Below are 23,573 nucleotides of genomic sequence, written 5' to 3'. Positions count from 1 at the left end.
TTATAAATTTTACAGATCTTTTCTCATAGATTAACTGTATTGAAGTACAATTGATATTATATAACCTTCAGGTGTAGAATATAGTGATTCACAATTTTTACTAGTTAACGAAATTTTTAATTTACTGAAATCTTTACCGAAATGCTTCCAGTGCTTCATGTACACACTTTGGTCCAGAATGACACTTACCTTGCGGTAAATCATATGGCACATGGCTACTCGTAACCGCATCCCCGCACACTGAACGTGGTAGAAGTATAAATGGTGCAGGATGGCCAAGATGAGCACGCAGGTACTCAGCACTGCAGCGTGGCCATAGGCTTCGTGCAAAGCCACAGTATCGCTGGGATCATAGTTTTCAAAATAATTAATGATTTTCCCCAAAAATAAGGGCTGAACTACTTTGGTGCCTTCCTAAAAGTAAAGGAAAAAAAAACCCTAATTAGAAATATAAGCCATACCAGTTTTTGATTAACACAACTTTTACATTTATTATTCGCAAGTTAAAAACGTATTTTGACAAAATGCTACTTTCATGGCTAATCTAAAAGAAAACTAGGTAGATCCACTCTCTTCTCTAAGACAAGCAGACAACAGTTTTCACCTTAAGCCAAAATTTTACAAAGACAATCAAGCTTTAGTACAGCACACTAGGTACACTGTGGATCTGCAATAAATATTAAAACCAGTGCTTCAGAACGCATCTGGCAAAATTCTGAGTCTTGGCCTAAGGCAAATAAGGGAAAAGGCGGCAGCAGAAAGGCAAGGAATTGGCTTACATGTGAACAAGCCCCCTGTTCTCTCAACATCCCAGCCCAACAAAAAGTCAAGATGGCTCATGTATGGAAGGCATGGTCTTAACCATCTCCTTCTGCTTTGAGAACCTTTACGCTTTGAGACGTTGGCACCAACACAGGTCCCATCTTTCCCAGCCCAAACTCAGTGGGTCTGTAGATCAAGAGAACAGAGCCCAGCTGCTGTTGGAGTATGTATCACAAAGAAACCGGGCTTGGGGGGTCTCCAGGCTCTCAGCCCCAGGAGGCACTGTGTCAGTATGGCTCCACCTTCCTAGAAGCTGGGATGTTTCTTGGAGTTAAATACTAAACACGGCAGAAGCCAAACCAAAAAAAATGATCTGTCTGTGGTTCTCTATCTGACATATACCGCAGGTGCTGGTGTGGAAGAAAAATTACCAATCATCTACTCCCTAAGACAAAAATTAAAATACTAAACTGAAGAGCTGGGGGACATTGGGGCTTATCTCCTGAGTAAGACTTAGGGAAAGCAATTTTCTTTCCCAAAACTAAAGGTAAAGAAACAGCAACACTTGCCCATCCTGCCAAACGGCCACTGCACCCCACGACCTACTTTCTCCCCCTAGTCACCCCTTATGAGGTGCCCTTCTGCCTCAGCAAGGAACATCAAACACTCAACACAAATCCAAGTAACCAACAGTAAACACCTAGGCCCTCAGCATCACTTCCTCCTCGGACTTCTCAAAACACAAATGCCACAAGGTTGGCAATCTTTCAGGAACTTGACTTTGGAAAGGAAGGGAAGGAAAATCCAAAACGTCAAACATGAAACAAACTAACACGTTTTTTCTGCTCAACCAACTGGAGTCCGTATCAGCATATTTACATAAAGCTGTCCTCACCCCTCAAACGGGCGTGACATGAAACCTCAACATTCCCGTCTTGCTCCACACACATGAACACACACGTTCACAGCCTGAGCCAACTGCCTTGCCTTTCCTGATGTCACGGAAGTTTTCCCGTACTGTAGAGAAGGGGGTACGGTTTAGTTGAAGAACTGTAAGTAAGATGATCAGCTCTCAAGAACACAAAAGCTCACTGTGGCAGCTCTAGCATGTCCACTCACTCATCCCAGGAGACACTAAGAGCTCATGGAAGAGCCCATCCTACAGTAGATTGTAAAGCCCACTGTTTATAGAAACTGAGATGGAAAGCTGGAAGCTTACACATGGAAGAACGTCAAACTGTATACATGGGCATCACAGCTCAGGTATGGCCAAGGGCAGCCCAGTCTGCAAACGTGGGGCTCTCCAGAAGCCCAGAGGTAACACCTGCCGTCCCAAACTCTCCTAAAACCTGTCATTGTCTTTGGGAATCTGTTGCCTGTTATTCAGCTGCTCTCCATTTCAGCCTAACATCAGTGTAATTATAAGAGAAAGTAAGATTAATACCATCCACCAAGGGGGAAAAAAAAAAATACCACCCACCCAGGGCAATGCTGAAAGATGCAATAAATGCAGCAAAAAGTACAAAATGAAGGCAGGTCACTACTGCCTAAGCAACTGGATTTTTCCATTGAGAGACTTGTACTTAATAACCCGGTTGAGTAAACAGCCTCGTTAAGGAGTAAAGCCAGTTCATGGCCCATAGCTTCCACTCCTCTGTCCAGTCATGATCCTAACCCTCAACTAGTAAGAAATAAAACAAGTAAGAAAATACTTATCAAACTTGAAATCAAATTAACCAAGTTAAAACTTTCTAGGGGGCAGGGTATAGCTAAAGTGGTGGAGCACATGCCTAGCATGTATGAGGCCCTGGGTTCAATCCCCAGTGCCTCCATTTTAAAAAACTAATCAAAAAACTAATGACTTCCCCCCCACAAAAAAATAAAAGTTAAAAACAAAAAAACAAAAAAACACTTCCTGGACAAACAGGAACAAGGTCAAAAATGGTTCTCATGAACCCTTTGTCACTGACACCACCCAGTAAAGACTCCTGCCACAAACCAACTGAGAACATAGTTCTTATTCCTTCACAAGAAGTCTTCACAATTGTGAAATCACAGGGGACTTTTAAAACAGCCCAATATAATACCACAATGCCCCAACATTGAAGGTTCCAGGAGAGTCTGAGTCTCTGAAGCAGACATTTCATGGTGGAGTCCTGGGTATTCAGCCTTCTGAAAGCACCAGACATTTGGGCTTCACTTCTTGCTTCTTAGGTTAACTTCTTATGCGGTTCAGTGCTTGAACTTCCCCAGTGAGTACAGTTCCTCCTTTTTCCATATGTACTTGAAACACTCCTTGCCCAACTCTACCTTCTCTGGTTTATGAGGGGGGGAAAAAATAGGAAATAGAAACCACCTATCAGATAGCGAAAAAATGTTTGAGTAAAACATATAAATAGAAAAGAATGAGAGATAAGGAGGAAGAGCAGTGAACACGGGGAAACAATAACCATCAGGACTCTAGACAGGAGCACATCCCATCACTCATAAAACCAAACCAAATTAACAACAAAAACAAACAAACAAAACTCATTAGACCCAAGAGAACTGAATCACTTTGAAAATTAGTTTTTAAAAGTTGAAAATGAAGAAATTCCCCTGCCCTTCCTGTAAACACCATAGCTCAGGGTAACCAAGAGTTGAAAATGACAAAGCTTCCCTTTATGAAAATAATTCCACCAATAAATAAAAGAATTAGAATTAAAACATCAACATTTTGCAATCCCTAATGAATTAATGGACCTTGAGCAATGATTGTGAATAGCTCCTAACATCACACACACAAAAATACAAGACATGTATCTCATAAGGCAGATACACAAGCCTACAACCCTACAAAGTGGGGGAGAGGAGGTGCTGAGGGGTGTATGCAATCTGAATGAGTCAGACCTACCTTCTAGATCTAACCACCAATCCACGGTGCCAGGGGAACATGTTAAATGACTCACGGGGAGAAGCCATCAGCCAAATCGAGACTATTTGAATCTCTACAGGGCAAACAACCTGGCTTCCCACATTTAAAAAAAAAAATAAAACAAATAGCTGAGAGGGAAAGAAAACAAGAGGGGGAGGCAGAAAAGGAGCCCATACAAGTTGTATCAACCAAATATACCTTATTCGATATAAGGGGGAAGAAAAGACAACTGTGAGCACTTGCTGGATATCATTAATATCATTAACATTAAAGTTAATGTTTACGAACAATAATGGGTTTAGGATTATGCGTGAGGATGATTCCACATTCTGTAAAGACACATAGTAAAATAGTTATAGATAAAAATGATTTGGTATTTAAGAACCACTTCAAAATAATCTTTGAATAAAGGGGGTGGGAAGAGATAAATTGGGAGTTCCAAATTTGCACCTTTTGGGGAGTGATGGAAATGTTAGCTATTTTGATTGTGATGGTGGTTTCATAGGTGTATATGTCTATCAAAATTCATCAAATTGTATATCTGAAATATGTGTACAGGAATTATACCACAATAAAGGTGTTTCAAAAATAATAATAATCTTGAGAGGTAAGAGTAGGCGGTTCAGATAAATCAAGACTGCTCATGAGTTGGTAATTATTGAAGCTGGCTTAGTGTTAACACAGGGTCTGTTTTCCCTCTACACTTCTGAGCTCTTGATTGAGATGCCTCGTAATAAAAGATAGACTAACAAGAGAAAAAGTAAGTTTATTAAGTCTATACCTCCTGTATAGATTGAAGACACACAGAAGAAGTGAGTAACAACCTGAGATTACCCAAGCCACCACCTTAAATACCATCTCCAGCTAAAGACAAAATATGGGAGAAAGGGGAGACTTAGGAGAATTTCAAACAAAAAGCAGGGTAAGCAAGGGAACAATGGTAGGGTTGGGTTTATTCTGCAAACTTAAGTCTTCTTAAGAACTTCTCCATGGACAGGATTCTTTTGTGATTTACAGCCATCCTTCTCTTCCCAGTACAGAAAGGGAGACACCCTTACAAATGGAGATTTCCTTTATCAATGTAAATGTCCTTGTGTCTATTTCTTAAAAAATATTCAGCTCAAAATAATCTTTATGCCAAAGAAGTATATTCTAGGGTGTTGCATTCTCTACCTACCACTCCTATTCTATTTTTACATTTTTGAAATGTTCTTTAAAACCTACAAGAAAAAAAAATAATAATGCAGGAAGCAGTTGACAGAGAACAGAGCTGTTGCCAGAAAAAAATACCTTCTCTTGGCTCTGACCCATCAGTGGGGGCTGTGCCAGGAGAGGAACATCAGGACAGAACGCAAACAGCACTGGCCTAGGAATCAGAACCTTTTGCTTCAGAAACCAGGTCAGCCACCAGCAAGCCACATGACCCTAAGTCCATCATGCACCCTCCTACACCTCCAAGTCCTTATCTGCAGAAACACTTGCCTTGTCTATCCTGAGACAGCTAAATGAGACACCAGAGCTCAAAGTGCTCTGAAACCAACATAAACATAAGCGTAAGCTGCGATCAATTTTATTAAACACAAGTTGTGGGAAGAGACCTATTCTTAATAGCAGAGGCAGGGTTTACAAAGGACTTGGAAAACTCATTACTGCTTTCAGGTGATCATGGTAGAAAAAGAAATTGAGAGAAGTCATTCATAAAAGCCTGTTTTCCTAGACAGTAATTAACAGTTTCACTTGTAAGCAGGCCTTAAAAATTTAACCATTTTGAATGCAAACCTTAAAAAAATATCACCTACTTCCCTAACTTCAAGACAATGGCCTGAGGTGGGTGGGAGGACCAGTGAAGTAGGTGAGGGAAATTAAGAGGTACAAATTTCCAGTTATAAAATAAGTCATGGGGATGCAATATACAGCATAGGGAATACAGTCAATGATGCCAGAGTAACTCTGTATGGTGGCAGAGGATAACTAGACTTATGATGGTCATCATTTTACACTGTATAAAAATATTGAATCACTATTTTGTACACCTGAAATTAATATAAGTCAATTATATTTCAATTAAAAATTTTAATACAACAATTAAGACTTTGGGGAAAAAAACAAAATGGATTGAAAAGCACAACCCTCATTTATGACTCAGGTCATCACTGTAGATATTTGAATATCTAATAGCTAACGCTATGCACTCAAGACCCAGCAGGGTGTACACAGCAGGTCTGCTCTGCCGGGCCCCTGTCCACTTCTCTCAATGCCCCCTCTACCTCTTCCTTGCTGTGTGGTACTCAGTGTTTGCTCTCTGTCCACAGTATCTTTGCCACCAGTGGCCATGTCTCAGCCTCCTGAGCTGAATGGAGGTGAGGGACACTTGGAAGAAAGGGGTGGGAAATAATTGCAAAGGCCCAGAACAGCTCTTGGGAACCAGCCCTGAGTCGAGGCATCAATCCCACTGTGGAACTCAGAGGATTCTGTTTACTTCCAGCGCATCAGCTGAGTTCCAAAGTGAAGATTTACATGAGCGTGTGCCTTCCTACAGGCTCCACTTGGACCAGAGACGATCAGCAGAGCGGCCTTGGACAAAGGCTAAGTGACCAGACAAGGCCGGGCCATTTCTAAGGGTCCCAGGATGAGGACATAACCTGGCCACTCCTCCCCTCTCAGGGGAAGGGACTGGGTGAGCCCGCACTTGCTCTGAGGTCACCCCACTTACACACCAGCAGGTAGAGACCTCATCTCTCACAGAGAAGGCTTCAGATGCCATGGGGAGGTGGCCTCTGTGTCTCTGGCCCATACAGAGGCATCAGGCTCCTCCTTTCCACTCCGAGGGCCCTGGGCAGGTAGAGACCTGTCCTCCCCACCCACAGTCCCCCATGGAGGTACACACAGGGGCCAGGAGTGCTGGCAACTCACTGGCTGTTCTAACTAGCCATGGCCCGCAAGAGCTCGGCGTTCAACAGCAGCCTGGTCCTTGTTTCTCTGTTACCATCATTCCTCAATTCTCATAGGACAGAGGTTTTCATACTTCAAAATCCTAACCCCAGAAGCCTCACCCTGGACTGCCTCTTCCTGCTGGTGCTGTCAGCAGTGCCAGGGTCGGCCTGGCCTGCGCTGTGGGTGGTAACAGCGCGCTGTTTGAGAATCACGGGTGATCTACGAGGCATTCTGTGCACCAAAGGAATTAAGAGGGCTGGAGGCCACACACAGGACATGTGTTTACATTTTAGAGAATCCTGGCCTGAGTTTAGATCTTCTACTATCTAAAATGCAAAGACCAACAAGCGGCATAGATAGACCACAAGATGGAAAACTACTTCATAAAATCAATTATTTTAACATTCAATCCATCTAGCTCAGTAACTAGTTTCAATCACCAAAAACTCAAAACGGCACCTGTAAATGATTTTTGGAATGTAACAGATCCTTACTACCTTTCTCGTAAGGAATCATTTCTCTCTAACTTCTCCAAAGGAGCAGCGTGTCAACAAGAAGCCTAGGAAAAGGGAAGTATTTGTGTTGGATTTCAGGTTTCTTTGGCTGCCAGGAAAAAATTCAAGATTTACTTCTCATTCAGCTTTAATGGCCTGGAGCTCCCTGAACTTGACTGTATTAGAAGATTTCTGCCACTTATTATTCTAACTACAGTTTTAGAAATAGGATCACACGGCAGTCACCAGGCTCACCTAGGGAATCTAGGCCACTTTCTAACTTGATACCATAAACCACCGAGACTGGCCTGAGCACAGCAATCACCCTCCTGGGAGAAAGCCCAGCTCCACCTGATGGCTGATTTACCTGCTACCCTCCCTGGGACTGTCTGGTCCCACCCAGCTGCCATCCAGGACCTCAGCCTGCGGCACACCTGCATGTGAGAAAGAGGATTCAGACAACGGAACAGGACAACTGCTCCACAGGCCAGGAACTGACTTGGGTTCTCATTCCCACCGAGCAAATGCACCCCCAGATTCACAGACACCAGCTGTCAGCAAGCAACCAGGCACTCTCACTAAGTAACAACACACAGGACTTGGCCTGTGCCCAAATCATCACAATCAACGCAGTCACCACCCAAGACCCACTACCTTCCCAGTAGTCCATCTAAAGGAGCTGATCTGGAATGGTGTTTTAACAGTCTGGATGGATGTTTAGAACTTAGCTCACCAGGGCAGGCACAACCTCATATACTCCAGGACGGTGTCCGGTGGAAGATGCCTTCCTAAAGGGCTCCTGGTACACTGAACACAGCACGACCTGCTGCTAGTGTGAACGCCCTAGTCACTTCCAGCGCCCGGAGAAGTGGTCACCTGGACTCTGCCCTCACTTACGTTCCCCAATGTGACTTCCTGCTCCAGGGCCTTCTTAGCATCCTACGTATTATCCTCAGGTCAAGTCCAAGTTGCATGTGTCTGAGACCCTGAAGACAGAACTCTCAAGATGAGCTTTCCTGATACTGGACAAGCTATCAGTCATTGAAATGGCCCGGATCCTAAATCAGATGGAACCTCAGCCTGTCCTTTGTGCTTTGTGTGACCACAGACACGCTATGTAACTACCTGGCACTCAGTGTCCTCCTTCCTAAAATGGGGGTAATATGATATCTACGACTTCACCGAGTTGGCCCAGGGAATAAAACTGATATCACACAAGTGTTCATAGCAGCTCCCGATACGTAATATTTTTTCTCTACTTACTACTGTATTACTAGATTACCAACCGTACTACAGCCGCCCCCACCACCACTACTGCTGGCCCCCATACTGCCTCTAGGGCTACTGAGGACAAGCCTGCCGGTTTGTAATAAGCTCATTTGTAATATAATACCTACTTCTTCACTGAGGAATCAAAGAGATACTGCAGAGTGCTCCTGGCAGTTCCCAAAACATAGTATTTTAGAAGTACTCACTTCTATTATTGAAGGAATATAAAGCAAACTAACAAACTGACTTCCCTGATGCGAAACTGTTTGCTGATTCCTTCTTTACTGAGAAGAACTTTAACCCAGAGGCTACACTCCAGGAAGGAGATAACAGGCTGATAATCTCAGAAGAATGGACAGACCCTCCGGGGTTCCTCCTGAAGATACACAGAGGTTAAGAGGAATGTAGCACCCTGTAAAACACCCTGATTGTTATCACCTTTCCTGTCCCATCCAGTTTTTCTATAAAACCTCAAGACCCCAACCCCAGGATGGGCTCACAGTCGTTAAGGCATGAGCCTGCTGTGATCCCTTTGCAGGCAAAGCAATAAAGCTGCTCTTCTCTTTGCTCCCAAAACTCTGCCTCTGAATTTGAATTCACTTTCCAGGGTGCAAAGGCTGATTTTTCAGCAAGTGACATTATTACTACAGTAAGAGTAGTGCCACCAACACTACTACTGAGTGTGAGACCCCTTTAGTGCTGTGAGTACTTCTAGCACTGCTAGAGGGTGAGCCCCCACGTTTGCCAGGTCCTCTACTCCCCACATTTCTGCCCTGACCGCCCAATAGCCAGCCTCCTGAAAGAGAGGCCCGAGCTCTATCAGTTGCAGCCTTTAGAAAAGCATTTATCTGACGTGACCTGCTCAGGTTAACAATTAGTTTCTGAGTACTCATAAAATGCCTCAGTTCTTCTGGGCTGGGGTCCAAATTTACTTCCAAACCACATATTCCTTGAGGATGTAGGGTCTTCTTTTGGATAAGGATCACTCTTAGCGCTTAGATCATTTAGTAGCACCAAGAACATCCTAACACGGTTTAAAATGTCTTTTCAGTGTCATCAGCCATGACACTGCATTTTAATGGATTAAAAGAAAAACGGTAATCGCTCAGAAGTCCAGTCCTTTAAGTGTTTTCCCATCCTAAAGATAAAGACGACTGCTGAGCTATGTCACGATTCCTCAGACCTTAAACTACTGGCCTCTCTCCCCACAGGTCCCGTCCATCGCAGTACTGATCCGCTTACACTGAAAACCAATGCACTGTATGGAAAAGCTTTTACCTCAATTAACGTAAAAATTCCCAAAACTAAATAGGATTTCCAGTAACACTTTATGATTGCTTTCGTTAAAGAAGGCTCCCGTGCGTCTTTCTCGGCTCTTAAAACTTCTTGATCCCAGTACCTGCAGTGGGAAACAAAGCACAGTGGAGAACAGGGAGCCCATCTCGGGTAAAACGGGCCCAGGGGGTGGGAGGTGGAGAGGGAAGAGAGGCATTTACTGCAGGGCACATCGTGGCTCTTCCTACAAATGCTGGCTAACAGCTTGCAGGGCTCCTGAAAGATAAGCAGGGCCAACTCCTAAGCACCAGAAAAACAGACCTTGAGGGAAGGAGTCCTGGGAGGCAAGATGCTGCCAAGCTTTGCTGGATTCACAGGGCCATGAGCCGCCCCAGAGGGCAGACAACCTCCTTTGGCCACACCACCTCCAGGGACCGAGCTCTGCATCCAGGCCCTTTGCTGCCAGCTCCCTCCCCTCCCACAAAATGCACTGGAAACACAGTGTAGGCCATGGCCGGGGCCAGCCTGAGGGGGTGACCTGGCAGTGTTAGGGGAAGAAGGACCCAGAGGAAAGCAAACCCAGTTGAAACCATTCATTAGCCACACGGAGAATCTCGCTCTTCCTTCCTCTTATCCTGACTGCTGGCCAGCTGCTTACCCTTGCAACTCTTCTCCAAGGTGCTTGGAGCGATCTTCTGGAAGCACTGAGTACATGTCATCTTCTTCTAATCTCCGTTTGTGACCAATTTTAAACAAGGGGTTTAGCCACCTGTTAAAAGTAAAAGAAAAGTAAAGTGACACATATCCAAATTACACATCTCTAATTAGAATCCTATATTCATGGACTTTGTGTTAAAAAAAAAAAAAGGTCTACCTTTTAAATATGTACAGATATGAGGGGGAATTAGACGGGTTTACACACACACACACACACACACACACACACACACACAAGTATTTAATATATTCCCTGACTCTATTAACTGAGATGTCCTGGAAGCAATGACACAACAGGAGCAAAGAATTTCAGCCCCCAGATCTTGTTTTTGTTTTTACTATACACAATTTTTTCTTCTGATGAGAGCTTTTAAGGTCTACTCTCTCAGCAGTTTTCAAAATGCAATCCAGTGGGAGGGTATAGCTCAGAGGTAGAGTGCATGCCCGGCCAAACAAGGTCCTGGGTTCAATTCCCAGTACCTCTGTTTAAAAAAACAAATAAACCTAAAATTTCCTCTCCTGCCATTAAAAAAAAATGCAATACAGTATGATGAGCTATGGTCACCACGCTGGACATCACATCCCCATGACTTACTTATTTTATAACTGGAAGTTTATGCCTTTTGGCCCCCTTCACCCAGATCTTGACTTTTTAATATCCTTCTTCCCCAAAAGGAAACACGGATCTTTAAGCAATGACTCATTCCATGGTTGGGACAGTGTGTGTAAGCACCTGACAATTAGCTTGTTTGATTGTAAGTGCCTGACATTAAGCTTCTGAGACATCCACTTCGAAGACATCCGTCCAGAATAAATACAGGCCAGCTACATAGCTAGATAAAGAGTCCGCAACGTGGATGGACTTGGAGGGCACTGTGCTAAATGAGATAAGACAGAGAAAGGCAAGTACTGTGCAATATCACTTATATGTGGAATCTCAAAAATACAGCAAACTAGTGTACATAACAACAACAACAACAACAAAAAAGCAGATTCACAGATATAGAACAAACTAGTGGTTACCAGTGGGTGGGGACAGGAGGGAAGTGAGGGCAGTCCAGGGGGTGAGGAGTGGGAGGTACAAACTACTGGGTGTAGGACAGGCTCAAGGATGTGTTATACAACATGGGGGAGGTAGCCAATATTTTGTATTGACTGCAAATGGAGAATAACATTTTAAAACTGTACTAAATTTTTTTTAAATTCTGAGTACACGTACACACACACAAACACACACACACAAGCAGATGTGCTTTTTACCCACTGTCCCTCAGGAGACTAACAGAAAAGATGGGCAATTAGGTCTTCTGACAACAAAGTCTTTTAGTGAATTACTAACAGAAAATAATGATATTAAAAAAAATAAATGAGTCAGGCCACCCCACCCATGAAGTTCCCTTTTAGAAAGCTCCAGGAGACCTGATAAGCGACCATCCCACTGAACGCTTGCTTCTCCCTTCCTGCACTTTAATTCCTGCTCTTATGTGTTAAATTAACCAAAAGAGAGTGAATCTGGGAAACTCCAGAAACCCCACCCACAACCCCAAAAAGATACAATCCCCAGCACTCTTTCTCCTTCTGCCCAGGACCTCGCTGTGTGGCCCCAGGGGTGCCCTCTACCCTCCAGAGACGCATCTCACAATCATAACCACCACAAGGGCCGGTCCAGCCACAACACTGGCTCCAAAGGGAATGGGGGGTCGGGGGAGCTGTACAGCTCAAGTGGTAGAGCATGTGCTTAGCATGCACAAGGTCCTGGGTTCACTCCCCAGTACCTCCTCTAAAAATAAATAAACCTAGATACCTCCCCCACCAAAGAATAAAAAATTTTTAAAAAATTAATACAAAGGGGAAGATCGCTGGGGGCTGCTATAACTGATAGAATTTAGTGCGTTACCCTGAGGCTCTCACAGACTGCTTGAAGTTTATCAGTCCATGGGAAATAAACATCGGTGCATTTTGGTTAATTTAGAAGATATGTCATCTCATGCAGCTTGCAAAGCCGAGCCTTGTGCCCCAGTACAAGCATCACTGATGTAAGTACTTACATATCTGCAGTAGCCCAAACCTGATTTTCCAGTCACCTATCCCTCTATCCCAGCAGAAACCCTTTTTCATAGCCATCCTATGGCACAGTGAACACACACTGACACTACTACCTTTATCCCCCAGCACTATCTCCCCAGAAGGTCTTCATCCTTTTTAATACTTTGTTTTTTTAGTGCCATAATAGGTTCACAGCAACACTGCGCAGAAAGTCAAGAGTTCCCACGTACCCCTTCCCCCCAAATACACACAGCCTTCCCCATTACCACCATCCCCCAGAGTGGTACATTTGCTGCAACTGATAAATCCACACTGACACATTATTATCACCAAAGTTTACAGTTTACATTAGGCTTCACTCCTGGGGCTGTACATCCATGGGTTTTGACAGATATCCATCATTATTGCATCACAGAGTCGTTTCACCACCATGAAAATCCTCCATGTTCCACCTGCTCATCCTTCCCTCCCTCTAACCCCTGTCAACCACTGATCTTTTCACTGTCTCCACAGTTCCACCTTTCCAGGATGTCATATAATTGGAATCACATACTATGTAGCCTCTTCAGACTGGCTCCTTTCACTGAATAATAAGCATTTAAGGTCCCTCCATGTCTTTTCATAGCTTGATAGCTCATTTTTTTTCCTTTTTAGTATTGAACAATATTCCATTGTATGGACGGACCACAGTTCATTTATTCATTCACGAATGAAAAAACATCTTGGTTGCTTCCAAGCTTTGGTAATTACGAATAAAGCTGCTATAAGCATCCGTGTGGAGGGTTTTGTGTGGATGTCAAGTTTTCTGCTCCTTTGGGTAAATGCCAAGGAGAGGAACTGCTGGAATCAGATAATAAGAGTATGTTCAGTTTCATGAGAAACTGCCAAACTGTCTCCCAAAGTAGCTGGGCCATTTTGCACTCCCACCAGCAATAAGTGTTCCTGTTGCCCCTATTTTTAAATTCGACTTAATCGATACCTGCTTCAGTTCTAGCCCCTTTGTAGAGTCCTCTCTGACCTCTCTCCAGCAAACCTCTCCTTCCCTGGACCCATGGGCAGCTTCTGCAGCACTTATCAAAAATCCTTGGTACATATCCTCTCATACCGGAAGTCACTCACTGGACGCCCACACACAAGATCCCTACAACAAACAAGTAATAATAACGGTGCACATTATCTTAAAAAATAATACCTATGTTAAAAAAATAAAAATTAAAAATAATCGCTAAAAGAAGTAAATTTCCCATAAAAATCCAGATTCCCAAATGCTCTTGAACACTCAGAAGGTCCACCCACACTACATACACGTTTCCGCTGGTATTTTCTATTCTACTCTGATATTTGCCATTCTATCCTACTCCATTAAAAAAAGAAATGCAGGTCATGGTATACCATGATGATAGCATTGTTCACAGCAGCCAAAAGGTGGAAGCGGCCCAAGTAACCAACGAATGGATAAACGAAGTGTGGTATCCTTGTACAATGAAATATTATTCAGCCTTAAAAAGGAAATTCTGACACCTGCTACAACATGGATGAACCCTGAGGATAGACAAATACCATAGGATTCAACTTATGTGACGTATCCAGAAGAGTCAAAAACCTAGAGACAGAAAGTAAAATGGTGACCGCCAGAGGATGAGGAAATGGGGCGACAGGGAATTGTAGTAATGGGTACAGAGTTTCAGTTTTCCCAAGAATTCTGTGCGTGGTGTTGATGGTTGCCCAGGGGTATAATGCCACTCAAGCCACTTGACTGTACACTTAAAAATGGTTAAGATGGTAAACATTGTGTTACATGTAATTTACCACATTTCTTAAAATAATTTTTAAAGAATTATTTTAAATTATTTTTAAAAAGAAACACCTGTTGTAATGACCCACTAATGGGTTGAGGTCTTATGTTTTAAAAGCACTGGTGTAGCTTAGCACTTAGCACTATCACCACAGACCAGGCTCACGCGACGGCAGGACGGTGTCCTAGAGAGTTTGCGCCCTCCTTGAGCAACTCGGTTCCCAGGACACTGTGAAGGTGAGGGAACACCTGAGGTCTCTTCTGAGGAAGGCCTCCTCCTTCCGCAGCTCACACTTGGCCACCATTCCTGAGTCTCGTTTCCCATAAAGTGAGAAGGAAGTGACATGTCAAACATCCAGTACAATCTGTTCCCTCTGCTGTAAAGGCCAAATGCCCTGCAGAGCCGTGTGCCTGAGTGAGGGCGCCCACACTGCAGGGAGGACTCACAGGGGCCCCGGGAGCACACAGAGCCACAGAAACAGTGGCACATCGTCCTGCAAGTTTTAGTAAACTGTACAGCTTTTTAAAAAAAACCAAAAACAAGTCAACACTGAACAAACAGAAAAATTGGCAAAGACCTGCGGTGCTTGCAGGGAGCTGCTTCAGCTGACACTTCTACACTCCATAGGGGCCCCCTTCACCCCTCTCACTCAAGGGCCTCGGGGAACAGAGCTGGAGAAGCAGTGGCGTCACAGCTATACTTTCTCAATATCAAGTGGGCACAGTTTTCCAATAACGGTGCCCCGTGAAGGGTTTGTTATTTTGACCCCCCTCCAACCCTCCGCCCAAGGGCATGTTCTCCATGCAGCCTCTGGACCCACTACGGGCCACACACGCCCCACTCCCCTGTAAGTCCCCTGCACCTCCACCAAAACCAGGCCACTAGCCTCCCTCTACACCCCCAATATGGCCCCTTTCCCCGGCCTCCCATCAAACTCCCTGGAACTCTCTCTGTGACTAGCAAACACCCCTCTACCCTCAGCTCCCTGCTCTCGGCCCCTGGGGACATGACTTCCCTGTAGCCTGTGGGTGGCCCTCCAGTTTCCAATTCCATTTTCTGGCCCCATGCCCCACCTACCAGTAAAGACCTCTGACACCTATGAAGGCCAGGGCCCAGGCTACCTTCCAGAAAATTCTGTCTCTGCCTATTATTCTTCGGCAGCTTTAGCTGCTGGGTCTGGCTTCCCCTTGACCCCAACTCCCAGCATCAGTCCAAGTCACTTCCACATCCAACAGAAACCCCAGCTGCTCACTCTCTTGTTCTCATCTCTTCTGGGACCTATTTCTATCTTCCGTTAAACATATAAGGATGGGCTTTCAGACCCCCTACGATGCCCACTGATGGTGTGACCTTGCACCTGAGACCCTCTCATTTACTCTGCAGGCCACTGACTTGAGCGGAGCCCCCCTACCTTTCCCAGGGGTTTACCTTTCCATCTCCTGTGCCCTCAAATACCACCTAAAGTCTACAGCCAGGCTACTCCTCCAAACTCCAGACACCTACAGTTATGTTTCTTCTTGTCATTTCCTCCCAAATGTCTAAGAGGCATCTCCATTCTAATGTCCAAAAGGGACCACCTGCTTTCCCACCAAAACTGCTTGTCCCCATCTCTGTGAAGGTGAACCTCACAGAGCCCACTGCTCAGACCAGAAACCTGTCACCCTTGATGCCTCCCTTCCCCTTACCCACCCAGCCAACCCATCACCTGGGCCCCCAGCTGCTACCCCCAAAACGCAGCCTGACCCCAACCTCTTCTTGGCAGCTCTGCTGCTCCTAGTGAGGCCGAAGTCACCAGCGGTTCTCAGAGCTGCAGGAGCCTGCTGACTGACCTGCCCGCCTCCACTAGGCTTCCCCGTGATCTTTTATGAGAAGCCAGAAATGATGTATTCAAAGTACAAGACCGTGCTGTTCTGCACTAGAATTACACCTACACACCTGACGGAGTGTTGTGCGTGCCGGGGCCCCCCTGCTCCCCAACCCATCTCCAGCCCCACTGTCCTGCTGTGGTCCCAAGAGCTTGCCCCGCTCCTGACTGCTGTCCCTTTGCTGGGAACAGAACCTCCGGCTCATTCTCCCCCATGATTGGACCTTTTCTCTTCCAGGTCTCAAGCTAATCATCGCCTCCCGAGGTCTAGACTGCTTTGTCCAGAATAAAGCAAATCCCGATTCTCTCATTCCTTCTTCCAACTTTTCTTCACCCATTTACGACAATCTATTTGTTGAGAGAAAAGAATAAATCACTGATTTCTTTTCTCCCTCTCCTCTTGAACAAGAGCTCCATGAGGGCAGGATCCAGTCTTTCTGTGGTGGTTCACTGGGCTTGGCACATAGCATGTCACTCAAAACTCTGCTGATGAGGTAAACGTGTGACTCGCTGGTGGAGAAGCAGCGGCAGAGAACGCTCACTTGCACAACCCTCCCTACATGTCTCTATGAGGAGGAGGGAATGTGTGGGTCAGCCAGGGTCAGTCAATCATTCAACAAGTGTCCTCATGCACTCAAGTCACTCATTTATTGTTGAAAGAATAACGCATTTTAAAAGCACTTTTCGCAGTGGCAAATTATTAATCATTGGTTAGTTTTTCCTGGAGATTCTGCCAGCCCTGATGACAAGAGGCTCCTGGAGCCAAGCCTAGGCAAGGTTCATGGGGCAGGCACATAGGGGATTAGGGTGATCTGGGTCAGGGAGTCCAGGAGCAGGGACTGGGGTAAAGGACTAGTGAGAGGCATGCAGACAGATCTCACAGAGAGACCTACCCTAAGGCAGAACCTCGCAGGCTCAGCACGTTTCAGGCTGCGTGCTTCTTGGTTAGAGGGAGATCTCCCCTGCTTTGTAACAGAGTGACAAGCACCCCTGGATTCTCTCCTCAGGATACCAGGAGCATCCCCCCATCCTAAGCTGTGACACCCAAAAATGTCTTCAGACATTGCCTGGGGAGCAAAATCTCCTGAATCAAAACCACTGACCCACTCTTTTCTTTCTGGAAAAGCTTTACCTCAAAGATTGCTCAGAGAGTAGCCACGGGGCAGTGGCAGCAGTCCCTTAGCCACCAAAGCAAGGCGAAGGGATCAATCGCCCAGTCCACCCATCTTCAGTACAGCACAGGTTCTCAAACTGTGGTCCCCAGAGCAGCAAAATTTGCATCCCCTAACTTGTCAGAAATGCAAATCCTCAGGCCCTACCCGACCTATGAACCAAACTCTGAGAGTGGGTCCCAGCAGTCTTCCGGAACCAGGTCTTCCAGGTGATGCTGATGGCAGCTCAGGTTTGAGAACCCACCATAGAGTGTACCTTGGCATACCTGGTCTGGTATTTATACCAATGGTCCCAACCCTGGCTAAGTCAAAATCCCCAGCTCAGACTGGGGAGTTTTAAAATAAAGACCGACAGGTATCTGGAGTCCCATCCCAAATGAATGCATCTGACTGAGTCAAGATGGAACCCAGCTGGTGGCCTTTTTAACACCCCCTGCACAACTCTGGTCATCAGCCAGGCCTGGGAACCATTAGCCTTGAGGGAGGCTAGGGAGGATTTCCAGGAAGAGACAAAGCTTGAGTCAAGTCCAGGAGAGTCACTTTGTTCACGGAGAAGACAAGGAGGAAGAGGAGAGAAACCTTCCAGAAAAATTAAACCAGACTGCAAAGACATACTGCCTGGGGATAGCAGGTTCAAAACTGCACGGGTTTCTGTGCTAAGAAGGGAACCAAAGGGCCTATATTCCAAACTTAAGAATTTGGACTTTATCCTGAAGGTGAAAGGGAACTAGTGCAAGTTTTAAGCCGCTCTGTAGGCGATAGACTGAAGAAGGCAAGGAAACCAGGCAGGAATTGGTTGAAAGACACAATAAGAAGGTATGACCAATACAATTAACCATGTTCCTACATTTCAAGTACACTAGATCCAATTCAATCTCCCAGCCTTACTCCCCCCTCCAGTAACACTCATCTCACCTCCCTCTGCTTGGTCCTAACCCTGGAACTCCTCCACTCTACCATAAAGATAACCGAAGTGAATCAGAAATCAGAGTTTAAAATTCAACTTCCGATTACTAATTTACTCTAGAAAGCCAAAACAAGAAAAAACATTGCAACTTAAAGTCCTCCTTTAAAAAAATTTTAATTGCTATTTAATATGAACTGAATTTGTAACTCTATATCAGATTTATTCTTAAATTCCTTTATTAGCATAAGCGTTACATTAAAAATTCCATAATTTACATTTTATACACTTACATTTTAAATATATTAAAAACTATATCCATGAGCAATTTTGCTTACCAGCAAAACATATCAAAAATACCAACAGTAATACTACCAACTAAGAATTGTAAGATGTAAAATATACAAACCAAAAAAAAAAAAAAAGAAAAATCAACTGCATTACTATATCCTAATGACAGTGTAAGTTTTCAGTTGAAAACTTATTTAAGATATTACCTTCAAAGAATATGAGGTTAAAAAGGTGTTTTGTTTTGTTTAGTAATTAACTTTAGAATGGACAAACCTGGCAAGCATCATCCTAACCAAGTGATAAAAGTTACCATCGTGAGTAACGAGACAAGTGGTCATTGGGTGATTCACTGAATTCCTGCTATGATGAAACATCAGACAAACCCAAATTGAAGAGCATTCTACAGAGTAATGATCCACATATTCTTCCAAACTATCCAGGACATGAGACACTGTGGAGCCATTCTATATTGAAGGACATTAAAGAGATATGACAACTAAATACAACACATGATCCTGGGCCTAAAACAGCAATGTGGGAAAACTAGTTACACAGTCTGAGGATTAGACAGAAGTGTGTTAATGATAATTTATGATTTTTGGCGGATAAACAATGATTATGCAGGTAAGTGTCCTTGTTTTTAGGAAATACATGCTGAAATGTCTAGGGGTAATGGAGCATGTCTACAAGCCTCAAACGTTCAAATACTTCAGATAAAAAAGGAATAATATGCATGAATAGAGAAAATGGCAAATATGGTAGGATCTAATATTAGGGAATCTGAGTGAAGGGCATAGAGGAGTTCTGTGACTGTTACAACATTTCTGTCAATTTGAAATTATTTCAAATAAAAAGTTAAAAGAAATGACCAGATTTTAAAAGCATTTCAAAGACAATCAAAACTCTATGGTATTCGTTTAAAAGTAGTATCTGTACACACACACACACAACGAAAATCGCATAAACAGAGACAAAGTATAAAAATAAAATCTTATCAAGGTAAAATACAAAAATAAAGACAAGGAGAGAATCTTAACAGCAACAAGAGAAAAGCCACTTGTGACATAAGAGGGAAACTCCATAAGGCTATCGGCAGATCTTTCAGCAGAACTTTGCAGGTTAGAAGAGACTGACATGATATATTCAAAGTGCTGAAAGAAAAAACCAAGAATGCTCTACCTGCATGAGTCCTTCAGAAGTGAAGGAGACAAAGAGTTTTCCAAACACACAAAAGCCAAAAGATTTCATCACTACTGGACCAGCCTTACAAAGAAACGAAGGGAGTTCTTCAGGCTGCAATGGATGCTAATTAGTAACAGGAAAACATGAAACTATAAAACCCACTGGAAAAGGTAAATATATAGTTAAATTCAGAACACTCAACGTTATAATGCTGATGGGTAAATCACATAATTACGGTATGAAGGTTGAAAGACAAAATTACTAAAAATAACTAACAACAAAAACTTACTAAAACTTCCTAATATACACAATGTAAAATGATGTAAATTGTGATATCAGAAACATAAAATGTGGGAGTGTAAAAAGGTAGAGCTTCTATGAGTGTTTGGAGTTATCTGCTTAAAATAGACTGTTTTAAATATGTATCATGTAAGGCTCAAGACCTTTTGTTTATTGACCACAACACAAAAGCTTGTGGTAGATAAAAGATAAGGGAATCAAAGTATGTTACTACAGAAAAGAATCAAATCACAAAGAAAGCAAAAGAAAGGAACAAAGCAGAAACAACCAAAAAACAATTAACAAAATGGCAAAATTCCATATTTATAATTACTTTAAATGTGTATAGAACAAATTCTCCAATCAAAAGACACAAAGTGGTTGGATGGATAAAAAACAAGACCCACCCATATGTTGTCCATAAGAGATTCACACCAGTTTTATAAGGACACACACAAACTGAAAATGAAGGTATGGAAAAAAGATACTCCATGCCAATGGAAACCAAAAGAATGCAGGGGGAGCAATACTTACATCAAAAAACAAACAGACAAACAAACAAAAACACTTCCAGCCAAAGACTGTAATAAGAGACAAAGGAAGTCATTATATAATGATAAAGGGGTCAATTCATCAAAAGAATACAAGTATCTATGCACAATCAGTCTACAGAAATCAGTGCCATTTCTGTACACTTATAATGAACTATCAGAAAGAAATATTAAGAAAACAATCCCATTTACAGTTGCATCAAAAGAACAAACACTTAGGAATAAGTTTAACCCAAGGAAATCAAAGGCCTGTATACTGTAAGACACCAATGAAGGAAATTGAAGACACAAATAAACGGAAAATTTTCCATGTTCATGGATACAAAGAATTAATATTTTTTAAATATCCATACTACTCAAAGCAATCTACAGATTCAGTTCAATGCAATCTTTATCAAAATTCCAATTGCATATTTCAGAGAACTAGAATAAATGTTTCTAAAATGTGTATGTAACCACAAAAGGTCCCAAACAGCCAGAGCAATCCTAAGAACAACAAAGCTGGAGGCATCACATTCTCTGGTTTTAAACTATATTACAAGGCTATAGTAATTAAAACAGTATGGCACTGGCATTAAAAACACAGAGATCAGCCTAACAGAACTAAGAGCCCAGAAATAGACCCACACATATAGAGACAGTTAATTTACAACAAAGGAGCCAAGAACATACAATGAAGAAAGACAGTCTCTTCAATAGTGATAGGAAAACTGCACAGTCACATGCAAAAGAATGAAATTAGAGCATTATCTTACACCAGGGACAAAAGTTAACTCAAAATGGAATAAAGATTTCAATATAAGACCTGAAACCATGAAATTCCTAGAAAATGTAGCTAGTAACCTCCTTGACATCAATCTTAGCAATATTCTTGTTGCTAAGATCCAAAGGCAAGAGAAACAAAAGCAAAAATGAACAAGTGGGACTAAAAAGCTTCTGCACAGCAAAGCAATCCAACGTCAAAATGAAAAGGAAACCTACTGAATGTGAGAAGGTATTTGCAAATCACATATCCAACAAGGGGTTAATATCTAATATAAAGAAATCACACAACTTAACCAGCAAAAAAACTTCTCGATTAAAAAGTAGGCAGTGGACATCATTCAAAAATCCACAAATGACAAATGCTGGAGAGGCTGTGGAGAAAAGGGAACCCTCCTACATTGCTGGTGGGAATGCAATTTGGTAGAGCCACTGTGGAAAACAGTATGGAGATTCCTCAGAAGATGAGGAATAGACTTACCATAAGACCCAGGAATCCCGCTCCTGGGCATATATCAGAAGGAACCCTATTTCAAAATGACACCTGCACCCCAATGTTCATAGCAGCACTATTTACAATAGCCAAGACATGGGAACAGCCTAAATGTCCATTAACAAAGGACTGGATAAACATGTAGTATATTTATACAATGGAATACTATTCAGCCATAAAAACTGACAACATAACGCCATTTGCAGCAACATGGATGTTCCTGGAGAATGTCATTCTAAGTGAAGTAAGCCAGAAAGAGAAAGAAAAATACCATATGAGATCGCTTATATGTGGAATCTTAAAAAAAAAAAAAAAGCATAAATACAAAACAGAAATACTCATAGACATAGAATACAAACTTGTGGTTGCCAAGGGGGCTGGGGGTGGGAAGGGACAGATTGGAATTCAAAATGTAGACTAGATAAACAAGATTATACTGTATAGCACAGGGAAATATATACAAGATTGTATGGTAGGTCACAGAGAAAAAAATGTGACAATGAATATATATATGTTCATGTATAACTAAAAAATTGTGCTCTACACTGGAATTTGACACAACATTGTAAAATGATTATAACTGAATAAAAAATGTTAAAAAAAAAAAAAGTAGGCAGTGGATCTGAATAGACATTTTTCCAAAGGAGACATAAAGATGGCCAACAGACACATGAAAAGGTGCTCAACATCACCAGTCATTAGGGAAATACAAACCAAAACCACACTGAGTTACCACCTCACACTGGTTAGAATGGCTATCATCAAAAAGACAGGAAACAAATGGAGAGGGGGTGGAGAAAAGGGAACCCTCACGCAGTGTTGATGGGAATGTAAATTGGTACAGCCACTGTGGAAAACAATATGAAGATTCCTCAAAAAGTTAAAAATAGAACTACCATACAGTGGTCCAGCAATTGTACTTCTGGTAGTAGTTTCATTTCAAAGGACATGAAATCTGTATCTCAAAGAGATACTTGTACTCCCATGTTCACTGCAGCATTATTCACAGTAGTCAAGGTAAAGAAACAACCTACATGTCCATCAACAAACAAATGGATAAAGAGAATGTGATGTGTATATGTACACACACACACACACATATACACACAATGGAATATTCTACAGTCTTAAAAGAGAAGGAAATCCTGTCATTTGTGACAACATGGATGAACCTGGAGGGCATTACGCTTTTTTTGTGAAATAAGATAAATACTGCATGGTATCATTTACATATAAAATCTTAAAAAAAAAAGTCAAACTTACAGAAACAGAAGAAAAGTGGTTGTGATGGAGGGAGCAGGGACAGAGGCACAGATGAAAAGAGAGAGGTTGGTTAGAGGGTACATACTTTCAGCTCTAAGATGAATAAGGTCTGAGAATCTAATTAAAATCAGAGTGACTATAGTTGATGAAAGTATATTGTTTAATTGATATTTGCTAAAATAGACCTTAAATGTTTTCACACACACACACACCCCAAAAAAGGATGACCATGAAGTGATGGATGTATTAATTAACTCAATGGGAGGAATCTTTCCACAATGCACACACAAGTCATTACATTCCATTACACTGTAAACTTAAAATGTCTTACAATTTTGTCAATATACCTCAGTAAAGCTGGAAAGGTAGGGGAAAAAAACTTTGGCTGGTACTTGTCCTCATTCCTCTAAATCATGGAATTTCCCAAGTAATCTAAGTGTGGGCCCTGACTGTTTATGCTAACATGGTGACTCATGGTTGGGCCCTAGAAAGGTTATGCTAACAAATGACTCAGGATGGGGACTAGACACAGAAGAAAGATCAAACTTTGAATTAAAAGGTTGGGCCTTTTGAGTCACATGCTATCAGCCTGACCACCATAGAGG

At 42.7% G+C, this 23,573-nt stretch overlaps 1 protein-coding gene across 2 annotated transcripts in view; it reads right to left on the bottom strand.

Moving 5' to 3' along the window:
• Positions 1 to 23,573, bottom strand: part of ABCC4 (ATP binding cassette subfamily C member 4) — a 190,059-nt gene that overhangs the window by 141,515 nt on the left and 24,971 nt on the right. Inside the window, exons 2-4 of one of the 2 annotated variants that reach the window (XM_032496772.1) lie at positions 10,307 to 10,417; positions 9,652 to 9,772; positions 190 to 414 (exon numbers count right to left, since the gene is read on the bottom strand). In XM_032496772.1, the coding sequence (XP_032352663.1) occupies positions 190 to 414; positions 9,652 to 9,772; positions 10,307 to 10,417 (457 nt within the window). Of the gene's footprint in view, positions 1 to 189; positions 415 to 2,849; positions 3,499 to 9,651; positions 9,773 to 10,306; positions 10,418 to 23,573 lie in introns of those variants that run through there. The other variant, XM_032496773.1, reaches the window with a different exon arrangement.

This window comes from Camelus ferus, chromosome 14 (assembly GCF_009834535.1).
Source record: "Camelus ferus isolate YT-003-E chromosome 14, BCGSAC_Cfer_1.0, whole genome shotgun sequence".
In the NCBI taxonomy this organism is placed as follows: Eukaryota; Metazoa; Chordata; class Mammalia; order Artiodactyla; family Camelidae; genus Camelus; species Camelus ferus.
The sequence above is the reverse complement of the archived record's forward strand: the minus strand, read 5'-3'. Positions and strand labels throughout refer to the sequence as shown.